This window comes from Phyllobates terribilis, unplaced genomic scaffold (genome assembly GCF_046119375.1).
Source record: "Phyllobates terribilis strain yellow unplaced genomic scaffold, ASM4611937v1 Scaffold_1__5_contigs__length_1240528914, whole genome shotgun sequence".
Lineage (NCBI taxonomy): Eukaryota > Metazoa > Chordata > Amphibia > Anura > Dendrobatidae > Phyllobates > Phyllobates terribilis.
This window is the reverse complement of record NW_027362761.1, coordinates 710,606,640-710,624,163: the sequence shown is the minus strand read 5'-3', so window position 1 is coordinate 710,624,163 and position 17,524 is coordinate 710,606,640. Positions and strand designations below refer to the sequence as shown.

The following is a 17,524-nucleotide window of genomic DNA, read 5'->3' as shown; positions in this document are numbered from 1 at the left end:
GAAAAAATTTGGGTCTAAAGCAACATTTTTGTGAAACAAACGTCATTTTTAATTTTCATGGTTTAAGGTTTTAAATTTCCGTGAAACACCTGTGGGTTCAAAATGCTCACCACACCTCTAGATTAGTGATGAGCGATGGTGCTTGTTTAACCCTTTAAACGAGCAGGCTCGGGTACTGGCCGGGTAGTTTGGGCATGCACAGCATTTCAGAAACAGCCTCCGCGGCTGTTAGACAGCTGTGACACATGCAGGGATAGCCTGTCAAACAGGCCAGAATAAGATTAAAAAAAAACACAAATACACATATTTGGTACTGCCGCTTTCAGAAACTATCAAAAGATCTATAAAAAAAAATAAAATAAAATTAATCTGATCAGTAAACGGCGTAACAAGAAACAAATAAACAAAAATGGCAGAATTATGTTGTTTTTTTTTAGTCTCCGTAACATTGCAATAAAATGCAATAACAGGCGATCAAAACATAACATCTATCCCAAAATGGTATCAATAATAAACGTCAGCTCGGTGCGCAAAAAATAAGCCCTCACCCGGCCCCAGAACCCTAAAAAATGGAGATGCTAAGGGTCTCGGAAAATGGCGCAATTTTTTTTTTTGGTTAAACTTTGGAATTTTTTTTCATCACTTAAATAAAAAAGAACCTGTACATGTTCGGTATCTACAAATTCGTAATGACCTGGAGAATCATAATGGCAGGTCAGCTTTATCAGTTAGTGAACATGGTAATAAAAAATAAATAAAAAATTCTGGAATTGCACTTTTTAGCAATTTCACCGCACTTGGAATTTATTGCCCGTTTTCCAGTACACTACATGGTAAAATCAATGGTGTCGTTCAAAAGTACAACTCGTCCCGCAAAAAACAAGCCTTCATATGGCCATATTTACGGAAAAATAAAGAATTATGGCTCTGGGAAGAAGGGGAGCAAAAAACTAAAACGAAAAAATCCAAGGGTGTAAAGGGGTTAATATACAAAGTGTCTCGGTCCTTAAAGAGGATAAATAATTTTGATGGGAGTGCTTCCTTAACCCCTTTTATGACCTTGGACATACAGATAAATCTAAGGTAGTCTACTCCCTTTGATGCAGGTTCTGGCGCTGAGCCCGCATCTTTCCCGGCATATAACAGCTGATTTGATCAGCTGTCATGTGCCTCCAACAGCAGAGGGTGAAATCGAGATCTACCACATGTTAAATGCCTCTGTCAATCACTGACAGCAGTATTTAACTTGAGAGCGCCGGAGGCAGGCCGGTCATAAGACCCATCCATTGGCACCAGTCACATGATTGCAGCACGCCGATGGGTTGGCTTGACAAACGCCAGAATTATGTTTTGTTTGTTTTTTGTCACTGCACCATTGCAATAAAATGCAATAACAAGTGATTAAAACATTATATCTACCTCAAAATGGTATTAATAAAAATATCAGCTCGGGGCGCAAAAAATAAGTTCTCACCCAGCCCCAGATCCTTAAAAATGGAGACGTAACGGATCTCAGAAAATGGGGCCATTTTTTTCTTATTACAAAAACTTTGGATTGGTTTTTCACAACTTAAAAAAGAACCTATACATGTTGGGTATCTGCAAACTCGTAATAACTTAGAAAATCATAATGACAGGTCAGTTTTAGCATTTAGTGAATGAACATGGCAAATAAAAATTCAAAAAACAATTGTGGAAGTGAGGGCAAAATACAAGTCCTCACTCAGCCATATTGACGAAAAAATAATAAAGTTATGGCTCTGGGAAGAAGGGGAGAAAAAGCGAAAACGCAAAAAAGGAAAATCGCAAGGTTGTGAAGGGGTTAAGGACCAGACTATGTTCTTTTTCTTTATTAACAATGCATTCCATTAGCTTTTTTTCTTTTTTTTTTTTTTTAGATGTAGGGGTGTAAGGAGGCAAAGCCCTGCAGAACTAAGAGGAGAGAAGTTGCAGATGGGATGAGGTTAGCCAGTGCTCCAGGTCGGGTGACGTCAGAGAGGCCAGCTCAGGAGATAAAAAGCAAGTGCGCCAAAAAAAAAAGGCTTACTTGGCGCCAAAAAGAGAAACAGTGAAGGTCGCAGCAATTTCCGGAGCAATCATTGCAGACGGTAGTTGCGTGCGTCAGCAGAGCCCAGACATAGACTGTCAAGCCCCGAACAATGCCGGTCAAGGTTCCTAGCCCAGACGTCGACGGTCAAGCCCTGAAGACCCGAACAATGCCGGTTAAGGTTCCCTGAGTAACGCCGGCCAACAGTGCAGGAACAGGCTCCGGCGGCACAGTTCTTGGAAGCATATGTCAGCAACAGGGGATCGCAGAAGTTCTGGAGACACCAGGCCAGGGATCCGTGTTTGGGCCGGCGATTAGAGAAGATGCTTAAGATGGGCAGTTTTCTCCGACAGGAACATACGCTACCGGTCGCGGGTGGAAGGAGGGCCAAGAGTCAGATGGGGACCATCAGACACTAGAGCGGCGCAGCAAAAGTGGATTAAAGTTCTGTAAGAGACAGGGAAGTGGTTTATGACCGGGCCAGAGAACTTCCGAAGCTTCCAAAGACTGCCCTCTGAGAAGTACAGTAATTGACAACTTAGCTTTCTATGGGGCTGTGTAAGATCCAGTTTAAGGCCCAGTTAAATAATTGTATTGTCATTGTTGATAGAAATATGGTGATCCATTTACGTGTCTTTTTAATTTTTTTTATTAAACAACTTTTCTTTTTTTTTTTTGCGTAAAAATAGGATTTTTTTTCCTTTTCTACATATTTTTTTTTAGTGTTTAGTCAGCGTTAAATCAAAAGCACAATATATTAGGCTTTGACCTATTTACATCTGGAGGCCAATATTAAATCTCCAAATCCCATAGCAACCATCGGCTTCCCGAAAAAAAAATCGCGGTGGAGTGATCTTCCTCTGTCAAAGTCCATACACGCCGTTGTCTCTATTAACCGCAGCATGTAAGAGGGTAATGGAGAAGTTTCAAATCGCAGATGCTCCCATTTCCCATATGTAGTGAGTATTCTGCATGAGGCAACTATGGTACTATAAAAAGGACAAGGAGTCTAAAATATTGGAGGATATGAAAGGTTAAAACAAATCTGTCTTTTATGATTGCTTCCTAAATATTTATTTTTTTGAGAAAATTATATATACAGTGGGGAAAAAAAGTATTTAGTCAGCCAGCAATTGTGCAAGTTCTCCCACTTAAAAAGATGAGAGAGGCCTGTAATTGACATCATAGGTAGACCTCAACTATGAGACAAAATGAGAAAACAAATCCTGAAAATCACATTGTCTGATTTGGAAAGAAATTTTTTTTTAAATTTTGGTGAAAAATAAGTATTTGGTCAATTACAAACAAGCAAGATTTCTGGCTCTCACAGACCTGTAACTTCTTCTTTAAGAGGCTCCTCTGTCCTCCACTCATTACCTGTAGTACTGGCACCTGTTTGAATTTGTCATCAGTATAAAAGACACCTGTCCGCAACCTCAAACAGTCACACTCCAAACTCCACTATGGTGGAGACCAAAGAGCTTTCGAAGGACACCAGAAACAAAATTGTAGCCCTGCACCAGGCTGGGAAGACTGAATCTGCAATAGGCAAGCAGCTTGGTGTGAAGAAATCAATTGTGGGGCAATAATTAGAAAATAGAAGACATACAAGACCACTGATAATCTCACTCTATGTCTTCCAATCTTCTGACTGTAGCCAGACTGCGCGTTGCGCATGCGCAGTCTATAAAGGCTTCAGACAGAGGGACGCATCTCCGGTTATATTATAGATAATGTCCAGCAATGCCATCAACTTAGAACTGGCAGCAACCAGTGGGACCCAGCTACACTCATCCACAGTTTGGAGACATGAGGCCAAGAGTGGTCTTCATGGAAGAATTATGGCTAAAAAGCCATACCTTTGAAATGGATACAAGGCTAAACAACTGAACTATGCATGAAAACCTATGAAATAGAGTCCAGAAAAATGGCTGCAGGTGCTCTAGGCTGATGAGTCAAAATATGAAATATTTGGCAATAACTGAAGGAAGTTTGTTCATTGAAGGGCTGGAGAGAGGTTTAATAATGTCTGTTAGCAAGAAACAGTGAAGCAATGTGGAGGTTCCTTCCAAGTTTGGGACTGCATTTTTGCCAAAGGAGTTGGAGATTTGGTCAGGATTAGTTGTGCCCTGGATGCTGAGAAATACAGGAAGATGCTTATCCATAATGCTATGCCATCAAGAAGGCATCAGACTGGCTCCAAATGTATTCTGCAGCAGTACAATGACTGGGGGCTAACGCTACTACAGGGATACAAGCACCTTCTAGCATGGATCCATTTTTGCATCTTCTATAATTATTTTATTGTTTATAATCATGTTAATTTTTCTATGGCTCTAGACATTTTATATCCTTCTCTTTGGGGCTGTGGACCAATATTAATTCACTTTGCTTTAATTATTCTTAAACACTAATCTTATTCAAGTAACAATTGATAGATATTACATCAATATAGTTGTTAATCTACTATACGATTTGGTTTAACATGAATATGTATGCACTCTTTGTAATTGTACCGATATGCATTTATGTCCCATTCCCATAAGTCATTGTTATCAAACATATTATATTGCCTGTAACCATTATCCCTGCTATGTAGTTTTTTTGTCCATTGTGGTTCAATTTTTAATCATCTTTACTTTCATTTTTAACTATATTGTTCATCCAAAAAAATACATTTTTGTGAGCTTTTGAACCAAATTCTTTATAGATTTATATTATTGTATTATTGGTGTCTGAGTTTACACTCATCATTATAGATTTCATCTATACTATTTTAGTGTTGTCGTTCCTGTATACACTTGTTATCACATATACTATTGTTGTCATTTTGACTTAAGCCAGCGACCACAAATCTGCAGCCAATGTCATTAAAGTGAACCTGTCAGCAGGATTTTGCTAAGTAAACTACAGACAGTGTCATGTTGGGGTTGCTGCACTGATTAATATGATACCTGGGGTGAAGAAATCCGTCTTGTGGTTCTTGTGTAATCAGTGTTTGCAGTTTTGAGTTGATGATATGCTCGTGCTCTGGGGTGGGACTGTAGACAGGGACTTATCCTGGTGCTCTAGGCCAGATCAGCAAGAAAAGACCTGACCACGGGCCACCCCGAAGCACAAGTATGTTCCTCATCATAGAGAAAGCCAGATAGAGACACAGGGGCGGCCTGTAGGAAGGTATTTTCTTGCTGATCTGGCCCAGAGCACCAGGATAAGACCCTGCCCACAGTCCCACCCCGAAGCACGAGAACCTAATTATTTCCAAACTGCAAACACAGATTACACAAGAACCACAAGACGGATTTCTTCACCCCAGGTATCATATTAATCAGTGCAGCAACCCCAACATGACAATGCCTGTAGTTTACTTAGCAAAATCCTGCTGACAGGTTTGCTTTAAGAACTCTCTTCAGTGCAAAGAAGAACTAGGAGTACTGGAACTTATGATACGGTCCCCACAGAGCCCTGATCTCAACATAATCGAGTCTCTGTGGGATTACACGAAGAGACAGAAGGATTTACATAAGCCTACACCCACAGAACATTTGTGGTTAGTTTTCCGAAGAGGTATGGAACAACCTCCCTGAAGCGTTCCTTCAAAAACTGTGTACAAGTGTATTTCGGAGAATTTATGCCACTTTGAAGGCAAAGGCAATCACACCAAATATTGATTTGATTTAGATTTCTCTTTTGTTCACTCACGATGCAATTTGTTCACTGCTACAAATAAACTATTCACACTTCTATTTTGAAAGCATTCTTACTTTAGAGCATTTTTTCTACAACTTGCCTGAAACTTTTGTACAGTACTGAATATGTAACCATACTAAGTGCCTAGAAATACTCGCCTTCATTGGCAATCCTTTTTGTTGCCTGGTGGGTGGAACAATTCATTTTTTTCTGCCCACAATCCGTTTTTGTCACATTTCGTCTGGTATGGTCGCTATGTGGATGACATCCTTCTCCACTGGTCGGGGGAAATAGCGACAATACCAGACTTTATTCATTATGTTAATTCCAATTATTTAAATTGGCGATTCACTTTTTCCAGCCCAGGCAAAAGTGTTGAATTTTTGGATATCTCCCTGCGTGGGAATATGGCAGATAAAATTTTTGTAAGCTCTCCATATCGTAAACCAATCAGTGGCGATACCACACTACGAGCTGATAGCTGTCATCCATTTCATACCATTGCTGATATACCTTATGGGGAATTCATTAGAGCCAGAAGACTGTTCAAATGATGCTGATTTTTCAAGAGAATCTAATAATATTAAGCCTAGGCTAAAATAAAGGGGATGTACAGATGATATTAGATACAGCATATTGGAAAGTTTCAGGAATGAAAACAATAGAAATGTTAATAAATCGGAAAAAAAAGGAGAAAAAAATAAAATAAAAAATATCATGACGAACATTCCTCTTTTACATCAGGACGAAACTCTCCATGAAATCCTAAGTAAACAATACAGATGTGTGGCCAAGAGGGGCAAATCAATAGGAAACATACTTTCCCCGAGCCAATATAAAAATCCCACTAAAAACGCAACATGGTTTTTTAGTAAAGGATTTCATAAATGCTTTGGAAACAAATGCAATGTCTGTTGTTTTTCATAAAAAACTCAAGATAGATTGTCGTTTTAATATTTCATCAACTGTGAAACTAGCCATGTCATTCATGGCATAGTGTGCAATACTTGTGAAAAGAGGTATATAGGGTGTACAAGCCGCAAATTAAAAAAGAGAATTGCGGAACACATTTAGAATTTCAATAATAATATCACATATTCAGGAGCAGTTTGACATTTTTTAGAAAAAACATGAGAGTAATTTGGATAGCTTCAGGGTTTTTGTTTTGGAGAAAGTGACTAAGCCAAATAGAGGAGGTAGCTGGCAGCAAAAGCTTTCCATGAGAGAAGCCTTTTGGATTATTTCCCTGGACAGGAAGCAACCAAAAGGTTTGAATTACAGAAATGACAAAATGTATATATACTGAATGAGGTTGACATCAATTATGAATATGACATTTCTTGCTACATGTATAGGTGTGGCTGTCCTTACCATATTATATTAATGCTCTATGTTTGGTATCTATTGATACACTTCATCGTTGTACGTATGTGTTATACGTGTTGCTTTATTGTTTGGTTTTGTTTTGTTTTTTTTGTGTTTGGTATTTTTTTTCTTTCTTCTTTTCCTACACTGACTGTGGAGGGTGTTCCCTCATGAATGCTACACATGATTTGTTTAACCCCTTTACAACCCAAGGTGGTTTGCACGTTAATGACCAGGCCAATTTTTACAATTCTGACCACTGTCACTTTATGAGGCAATTACTCTGGAACGCTTCAACGGATCCCACTGATTCTGATTTTGTTTTTTCGTGACGTATTGTACTTCATGATTGTGGTAAAATTTCTTCGATATCACTTGCGTTTATTTGCGAAAAAAACGGAAATTTGGCGAAAATTTAGCAATTTTCAAAATTTGAATTTTTATCCCCTTAATTCAGAGAGAAATGTCACACAAAATAGTAATAAATAACATTTCCCACATGTCTACTTTACATCAGCAGAATTTTGGAACAAAAATTTTTTTTTTATTATTATTATTAGGGAGCTATAAGGGTTAAAAGTTGACCAGCGATTTCTCATTTTTCCAACAAAATTTACAAAAACATTTTTTAGGGACCACATCATATTTGAAGCCACTTTGAGGGGTCTTTATGACAGAAAATACCCAAAAGTGACACCATTCTAAAAACTGCACCCCTCAAGGTGCTCAAAACCACATTCAAGAACTTTATTAACCCTTCAGGTGCTTCACAGGAATTTTTTGAATGTGGAAGAAAAAAATTAACATTTAACTTTTTTCACAAAAATGTTACTTTAGACCCAATTTGTTTTATTTTCGCAGGGGTAACAGGAAAAAATGGACCCCAAAATTTGTTGTAAAATTTACCCTGGGCATACAGATACCCCATATGTGGGGAAAAACCACTGTTTGGGGGCACGGCAGGGTTCGGAAGGGAAGGAGCGCCATTTGACTTTTTGAATGTAAAATATGCTTGAATAATTAGCGGATGCCATGTTGCATTTGGGGAGCCCCTGATGTGCCTAAACAGTGGAAACCCCCCACAAGTGACACCATTTTGGAAACTAGGCCCCTCAGGGAACTTATCTAGATGTGTGGTGAGCACCTTGAACCCCCAAGTCCTTTACAGAAGTTTATAACATGGAGCCGTGAAAATAAAAAAATCTAACTTTTTCCACAAAAATGATGTTTTAGCCCCAATTTTTTTTATTTTCACAAGGGTAAGAGGAGAAAATGGACCCCAAAAACTTTTGTGCAATTTCTCCTGAGTACGCCAATACCCCATATGTGGGGAAAATACAGTGTTTGGGCGCACGGAAGAGTTCAGAAGGGAAGGAGCACTGTGTGACTTTTTGAACGCAAAATCGGCTGGAATTGAGAGCGGACGCCATGTCGCGTTTGGAGAGCCCCTGATATGCCTAAATAGTGGAAACCCCCCACAAGTGACGCCATTTTGGAAACTACACCCCTCAAGGATTTTATCAAGGGGTATAGTTAACATTTTGAACCCAGAGGTACGACACAGAATTTGATAACATTAGGTCATCATATTGAATAAGTTGTCATTAGTCTTGAGCGCAAGTGCTCACTACTTGAGTTTGCATCGGGTACTCAGGTATGCACCATGTATTGCGTGTGCTCGGGTGACATGCTCGAGTCCCCGCCCGCATGTTTCACGGTTACTAGACACCCAAAAAAAAACATGCGGGGGATCGCTCGTGCATGGTAGGCAATCCCCGCAAGGTTTTTTGGCTACGAAGCATATGAGGCGGAGACTCAAGCATGTCACTCGAGCACCCACGATACTCAATTCATACCCAAGCACCCGTTGCAAACTCAAGTAGCGAGCACTTGCGCTCAACACTAGTTGCCATATCGTCATCTTTTTTTTTTTTTACCTTTGAAAAAAAAAAAACAACCATAACCCCAACCCCAGCCCTAGTTCCTAGTGCGGTATAAGTGATTAGACGACTTTATTCTTCGAGTCGGTGCGACTACAGAGATACCAGAATCATATGGGGTATTTATGATTGACAGCTGTCACACACTAAAAGACATATATTTTGTAAAATCTAGTTTTTGCATCGCCATATTTTGAGAGCTATAATTTTTCCATATTTTGACAGAGTCATGTGACGGGTTTTTTGCGTTTTTTTGCGGGATGAGTTGACGTTTTTATTGGTGCCATTTTCAGGCTTGTGACATTTTTTGATCGCTTTCTATTCCAGCTTTTGGGAGGCAGAATAAACAAAAACCAACAATTCAGGAATTGTTTTTTTAATTTTTTTATTCTGCTCCGCGTGTGGTAAAATTGATAAGGCAGCTTTATTCTTCGGGTCAGTATGTTTACAGCGGTACCACATTTATATCATTTTTCTATGTTTTGGCGCTTTTACACAATAAAAGCTATTTTATAGAAAAAATTATTTTTTTGCATCGCTTTATTCTGAGAGCGATAACTTTTTTATTTTTCGGCTGATTGAGCTCTATGGCGGCTTGTTTTTTGCGGGACAAGATGACGTTTTCAGCGGTATCATTTTTATTTATATTCCTCTTTTTGATTGCGTGTTATTCCATTTTTTGTTTGGCGGTATAATGATAAAGCATTGTTTTTTGCTTCGTTTTTTATTTTTTACAGTGTTCACTGAAGGGGTTAACTAGTGGGACAGTTTTATAGGTCAGGTTGTTACAGACGCGGCGATACCAAATATGTGTACTATTGTTTGTTTCGTTTTTTTTCATAATAATATTTATTGATGGGTACATTATATTTTTATTTTTGGTGGATTATTTTTTTTATTTTTTTTTATATTTTTACAATTTTTTTTTATTTTTTTTCACTTTCTGACAGTTTTTTTTATTTGTTTACTTTGTCCCACTCTGGGACTTTCACTTTTTTTTTCTGATCGCCTGCATAGCATAGGGATGGAGCAGGCTGTCAGCGCTGCACCGTGAGAAGATAGTTTGGTCATGCACTGTCTGGTGACCATGACGACATCGGGTCGTCATGGCAACATCCGGGAAGCCGCGGCAGACAGCGCTGGAGACCGGAAGAGGAGGTGAGTATACCGATCACCTTCCCTTAGCCACCGCAATCCTGCGATCGACTTCGATCGCAGCATTGCGGGGGTTAATGTGCTGGGAGCGGTGCGGGACCACTCCCTGCACATAGTACCGGGTGTCAGCTGTGACAGTCAGCTGACACACAGCGGCGATCGCGCCCGCACAGCCTGTGTGCGCGCGCGATCACCATGACGTACTAATACAGGTCAGGCTCTTAAAGCCCAGGGCACAGACGTGTATTAATACGTCATGGACTTTAAAGGGGTTAATTAGTTAGCACATGACAAAATGTGGTTTTGGTGTTTTTTAATGTGGTTGTGACACCTCAGTATTCATGCTCTATGACTAAGGGCCCAGTAGAAACGCGTCAGAGCGGTTCCTGTACTACATCATTCTTGTATGGATTTTTAAAGATATGTATTTGGAATAAAGCTTGAAGATTTTTTATTATTGGATGAACCTGTCCACCTATTTTTCGCATTGCATGCTAAGTGCCTAGTTTAGAAGCATCACTTTACGAGCTAGCTTTTACAAGAGGACTGCGAAGGTCAAAATTATTTTATGCCTATTGCTCACCAGAGTATGCTGTTTTTTGTTAAATGCACAAGACAATTCCAGAGATATGGTCCTTTTTATTTAATACTAACTTTCAAAAATAAGAACACAAACTGGAGACTTTTGACCTGGTCCTCCTTAAGTCTGCAACACAATTACTTAAACTTTATCAATTAACTTAAATTTTTAGATTATTCACACAATAGAAAGTAAAGTCTCTGATATCATGGCACACTCCGTTCATGAATTTGACATAGGGCCTTTTCCCTGTTAACTATTTTTGCAAATTTTTCAAAATGACGCAAGAGATGTGACTTTTTGATTAAGGCCCACGATCAGGAATAGCAGCGTTTTAAACGCAGCGTATTTTCGCTGCATCCAACATTGTAAGCAAAGTGGATGTGAATTTCTGTAGCGGAGATGCTAGTCTCCGCTGTGTATTTTTAACCACTGAATGTCATTACATATGGTGTATCTGTATGTAACTAAAACACAAGTGCGGTAATTAGAACGCAGCGTTTTGGATGCAGCGAAAATACGCTGCATCCAAAACGCTGATATTCCTGATCGCAGGAACATAGCCTAACAAGGAAAAAAACAAAAAACTCTCCAGGAGACGGATGGGGGTGAAGTTGTGCCAAATTGTATGACTTTTTAAAAAGTCACAATTGATGAATCAGGCGAAAACATCTGGAATCACTAAACTTTGCCCATAAAGCATAACACAAAACAGGTGAGCACATATAAGATAGACTTCAAAAAAGAGAGCAAATTAAGAAATGAATTGGGTGCAAATAAAAAAAAAAAACGCATAAAAAACATCAAAAACTAGACAAAAACAGGTGCAAACGCAATGATGAATCGAGGCCAAAGGGTTAAAGGAGTAAGCCCATTGCAGAAGCTTGAATTACTGTGTTGCTAATTTTCTCCCATTCTTAAAATAAATTAGTTTAGATACTGGGTAGATGGGTATACAATTTACATTTTTATAAAAGCTGTAAAATGCACAAGTAAATAGTTTTCTTACGTCCTGTATTTTCAAAGAGAACTTTGTCATTCAACCCAAGGCGCAGTTCAGGCATTCCGGATAGAAAAACTCTCATTTTTATGGACCCAACTATCTCACTCCGCAGGACATTTCCATTGGCACTCACCTAAGATAAAAGAACATTTTAGATCTCTCATAAGCACTGTCTGAAGAAGAAATGAAAACAAACACAAAACAAGAAATGCCGTTTGTCAAAATAAAAAAAGAATATACGGTACATGCTTATAGTCCACTTCAATAACACTTCAGCATCTTGCATGCACTCGGTTTTAAAAATCCATGTAGATTGGATCTGCAATGTGGCACTCATGTTGTGACATTACGGATGTGCGAGCACAGCAGGCAGTAAGTACGATCTGTAATGTGGCACTCACTGCCAGCTGTGAGCCCATGCTCATAATGTGACAACATTAGTGCCACATTATAGAGATACAATCTAGTACTTACGTTGTCCCCAATACAGATCAAGTACTAGAATGGATCCATAACGTGGCACTCACTGCATGCTGTGCGCCCACGTCTGGTTCTGTAATGTGGCACTCATATTGTCACATTACAGACATGGGCCCACAGCATGCAGTGAGTGCACATTACTGCCGGCTGTGGGCAACGTAAGTACCAAGTCTGTCACTGTTCCAGATCTGTGCATGTATGCATGTTACATTTTAAATAGTCAATTAATATTTTACAGAATTGCTATCTCCCAGTAATCCACATTATCTATGAACTAGAGTAAAAATCCACGTCACATCACAAATATGTGGCTGTACAGAGCTAACACTTATGTTGCTTAGAACACTGGACCAACATTGCTGGCATGGCTTCAATGCACTATAAAAAGGGGCTGCCCATATGCAGTGTAACTAAGGACTAGTACAAGAGAAGTAATGCAAAAGAACAACTTTACATGCATAGCATAACTCTTAGGCCACGTTCACACATTCAGTATTTGACCTCAGTATTTGAAAGCCAATAACAGGAGTGGAACAACCAGAGGAAAAGTATAATAGAAACACGTCACCACTTCTGGATTTATCGCCCACTGCAAGTTTTGGCTTACACATACTGATGTAAAATACTGACCAAATACTGATAGTGTGAACTTGGCCTATAGCAGATCTTTCATCAAATGTCACAATATGAAATGCTTGCATTATTCTACAGATCTCTTAAAGCCAATTAGGCAGGTATGCTTACTTTCTAAATCTGTCAGAACAGCTGTATAATGCCCACCTAGCTTTATTGATAGTTCCTCAGTATCCCTCCTCCCTGCTACTGAAATCTCATACTGCTCAGTACAAGCTGCAGCTGCCAATCGGGCTGGCTGGCTGAAGACTGAATACCCTTGATCTCATGAAATGCTCATTTTAATAACAGAATTATATAGTCAGACGTTAATTTCAAAGTAAATACTCCAGTCTCATCATGCCAAGATATCTATGTAACAATGTTTGCAGATTTATGAAAACTGGTGAAAGATCTGCTTTAAAAATTATCTTTAGTCTAAATGGACATAGGGCATGGAGAGGTACAAATGCATGATGGGCTTGAAGTTTTGTGCATAGGTACCCATAAAATTAATAGGATCCATGAATAATATTTGCTGGATGCCGTTTAGCTCCCTCTATACTGCCAAACATGCAGCCGCATCCCTCTATGGCTTATATATTCATGAAGGCTTTCAATTACGTCACAAAAATATAATAGTCACACTCACCAACAATTCCACCTTAATGATCGCCGATACACATTAAAATGGCGGCCGTTAAGGGGCCTTATTCACTCATCACGGCGATCGGGAATAAGGCTGCAGTGCCCCCCACAGCATATTCAATGGATAACGGTGATCAAGTAAAACAAAGTGTGCCGCTGTCACAATGATTTCTCTCTCCTCTGACATGATATATGTGTCAGAGGAGAGAGAACTAATGTCCCCCGGTACATCCGCCGTCCCCGGGCCCCCCTGATCTGTTCCCCGGCCCTCTGCGTCATCTTCCTGCAAAAAATAAAAAATAGTGGGCGCATGCACAGCGCGCCCGCCAAGATCTGCCGGCCGGTATCCGGCAACAGCAGATAATTTTTTTCTATGGGTTCCTTTAAATCACTGTGATCAAAAGCTAATAATTAATCAAATCCCCCTTTGTCATCTCAGTCAAATAAAACAAAAACAATTTTTTTTCATTCTTTCTTGTAGGGGTTAGGGTTGTGGTAGGATTAGGGTTGGGGTAAGGGTTGTGTTAGGGGTAGGCTTAGAGTTAGAGCTGGGCTAGGACTGTTTTTTTTTTCCAAAAGTAAAAAAAAAGCGACGATATGATGACTCGTGTTGAGCGCAAGTGTTCGCTACTTGAGTTTGCATCAGGTGCTCGGGTATGCACAGGGCATCGAGGGTGTTCAAGTGAGGAGTACCCAATACAATTAAGCAACCGATCCAAAGAAACCCCTTGCCAGAATAAGGTCCATACAAGGTGCAATACATAAAGGACTATTGCTCATCCATAATGGTCCAAAGCCCCAGGGGCTGTAGTAAGAGGACCTTGTGCGGCTTTGGACCATTATGGATGAGCAATAGTCCTTTATGTATTGCACCTTGTATGGACCTTATTATGGCAAGGGGTTTCTTTGGAAATGTTGCTTAATTATATTGGGTACTCCTTTATGGTACTTTATGAACATTGCCGCCATGTCTTATACATTACCGTGTTCTCTCCTACATGTTTTCCATGTTTCCTCTTTCTATATAGACCTCAATCATGTTTTATTTGTGATTACATATGTTTTTTTTTTTATTTATTTCTTCAAATAAAATTCCATTACTATTTTATACCTCCTGGTGATTGATGGCTACTCCATTTTTGCAGTTCTTGTGTGGCAGTAATCAGGATTGTGTGGCTAGGGAAATTTAACTCCACTTCCCAAAGATGTGATAAACCACAGTTAATTTATGTTTTAATGGGGGAGAATCACATTTTCACACAGTGCCCTGTAGGTTTGGATTTCTTTTTGCCTTAATAATAAAGGCCTTAATTTAAAAACTCCATTTTGTGTTTAACCCCTTCATGACCGCACCATTTTCCGTTTTTGCATTTTCGTTTTTTGCTCCCCTTGCTTCCAGAGCCATAGTGTTTTTATTTTTTGGGAAATATGGCCATGTGAGGGCTTATTTTTTGCGAGACGAGTTGTACTTTTAAACGCCGTTACTAGTTTTACCATATCGTGTACTGGAAAATGGAAAAAAAATTCCAAGTGCCGTGAAATTGCAAAAAAATGAAATTCCAGTTTTTTTTTTTTTTGTCTTTCCGTGTTCACTGGATGCTAAAACTGACCTGCCATTATTATTCTCCAGGTCATTATGAGTTCGTAGAAATCAAACATGTATAGGTTCTTTTTTATTTAAGTGGTGAAAAAAAAATCCAGAGTTTGCTAAAAAAAAAAATGGTGCCATTTTCCGAGACCCGAGATCTGGGGCCGAGTGAGGGCTTATTTTTTGCATGTTGGGCTGACGTTTTTATTGATACTATTTTGGGGTGGATCCGATGTTTTGATCGCCCGTTATTGCATTTTATTGCAATGATGCGTCGACCAAAAAACGTAATTCTGGCGTTTGGAATTTTTTTCTCGTTACGCCGTTTACCGATCGGATTAATTATTTTTTTATATTGATAGATCGGGCCATTCTGAACACGGCGATACTAAATATGTGTATGTGGGGGTTTATTGTTTATTTTTTTTATTTTGAATGGGGCAAAAGGGGGTGATTTAAACTTTTATATTTTTTTTATATTTTTAAAAGCATTTTTTTCTTTTTACACTTTTTGCTTGCTTCTATAGTCTCCATAGGAGACTAGAAGCAGCAACTGTCTGATCGCCTCTGCTACATAGAGGTGATGAACAGATCACCTCTATGTATCAGAAATGCTCCTGTGCTATGAGCACCGACCACTAGGTGGCGCTCATAGCGATCAGTACATGACAACCACTGGGGTCTGCTTCAGACCCAGGGTTGTCATGCCCGCCCATCAAAGACCCTGAGCTTCCGGCGCGGCGCTGTTAAGTGCCGCTGTCAGAGATTGACAGCGCCATTTAACTGGTTAACAGCCGCGGGTGGATCGCGATTCCACCCGCGGCTGTTGCGGGCACATGTCAGCTGTAAGAATCAGCTGACATGTGCTCGGTTCAGTGCGGGCTCACCGCCGGAGCCCTCACTGAACCGGGGATGATGGCCTGGGGCATACTAATACGCCCCAGGCCAGAAAGGGGTTAATTGTGTTATCTTTGTCCAATATTTAAATTTGTTTTGTGATCTGAAACATTTAAGTGTGACAAACATGCAAAAGAATAAGAAATCAGGAAGGGGGCAAACACTTTTTCACACCACTGTACATAAGCTCCCACCAGTCTGCACATTCCTATACCATTACCTCGCATACAAGTGCTTCTCACTAAATTAGAATATCATCAAAAAGTTAATTTATTGCAGTTCAATACAAAAATTGAATCTATTTCAAGTGTTATTTCTGTTAATATTGATTATTATGGCTTACAGCCAATGAAAACACAAAAGTCATTATCTCAGTAAATTAGAATACTTTATAACAGCTTGAAAAAGGTTTTTAAAATCCGAAATGTTGGCCTACTAAAATGTATGTTCAATAAATGCACTCAATACTTGGTCGGGGCTCCTTTTGCATCAATTAATGCATCAATGCGGCGTGGCATGGAGGCGATCAGGCTGTGGCACTGCTGAGGTGTTATGGAAGCCCAGGTTACTTTGATAGCAGCCTTCAGATTGTCTGCATTGTTGGGTCTGGTGTCTCATCTTCCTCTTGACAATACCCCATAGATTCTCTATGGGGTTAAGGTCAGGCGAGTTTGCTGGCCAATCAAGCACAGTGATACTGTTGTTTTTAAGCCAGGTATTGGTACTTTTGGCAGTGTGGACAGGTGCCAAGTCCTGCTGGAGAATGAAATGTCCATCTCCAAGAAGCTTGTTGGCAGAGGGAAGCATGAAGTGCTCTAAAATTTCCTGGTAGACGGCTGCGCTGACTTTGGTCTTGATAAAACACAGTGGATCTGCACCAGCAGAGGACATGGCTCCCCAAACCATCACGGATTGTGGAAACTTCACACTAGACCTCAAGCAGCTTGGATTGTGTGCCTCTCCACTCTTCCTCCAGACTCTGGGACCTTGATTTCCAAATGAAATGCAAAATTTACTTTCATCTGAAAACACATCTTGGACCACTGAGCAACAGTCCAGGTCTTTTTCTCCTTGGCCCAGGTAAGACTCTTTTGGCATTGTCTATTGGTCATGAGTGGCTTGACACAAGGAATGCGACACTTGTAGTCCATGTCCTGGATACATCTGTGTGTGGTGGCTCTTGAAGCAGTGACTCCAGCAGCAGTCCACTCCTTGTGAATCTCCCCCAAATATTTGAATGACCTTTTCGTAATCCTTTCAAGGCTGCAGTTATCCCTTTTGCTTGTACACCTTTTTCTACCACACTTTTTCCTTCCAGTCAACTTTCCATTAATATGCTTGGATACAGCACTCGGTGAACAGCCAGCTTCTTTAGCAATGACCTTTTGTGGCTTACCCTCCTTGCGGAGTGTGTCAATGACTGCCTTCTGGACAATCTGTCAAGTCAGCAGTCTTCCAAATGATTGAGGAGCCTACTGAAACAGACTAAGGGACCTTTTTAAACACTTAGGAAGCCTTT

The 17,524-nt window shown here is 39.8% G+C and overlaps 1 protein-coding gene across 2 annotated transcripts in view; it reads right to left on the bottom strand.

Annotated features, from left to right (window-relative positions):
• The window catches only part of LOC141273940 (AP-1 complex subunit mu-1), a 161,457-nt gene that overhangs the window by 60,570 nt on the left and 83,363 nt on the right, over nt 1-17,524 (bottom strand). For both annotated transcript variants that reach the window (XM_073686262.1, XM_073686263.1), the window contains exon 6: nt 11,787-11,913. In XM_073686262.1, the coding sequence (XP_073542363.1) occupies nt 11,787-11,913 (127 nt within the window). The remainder of the gene's footprint in view (nt 1-11,786; nt 11,914-17,524) is intronic.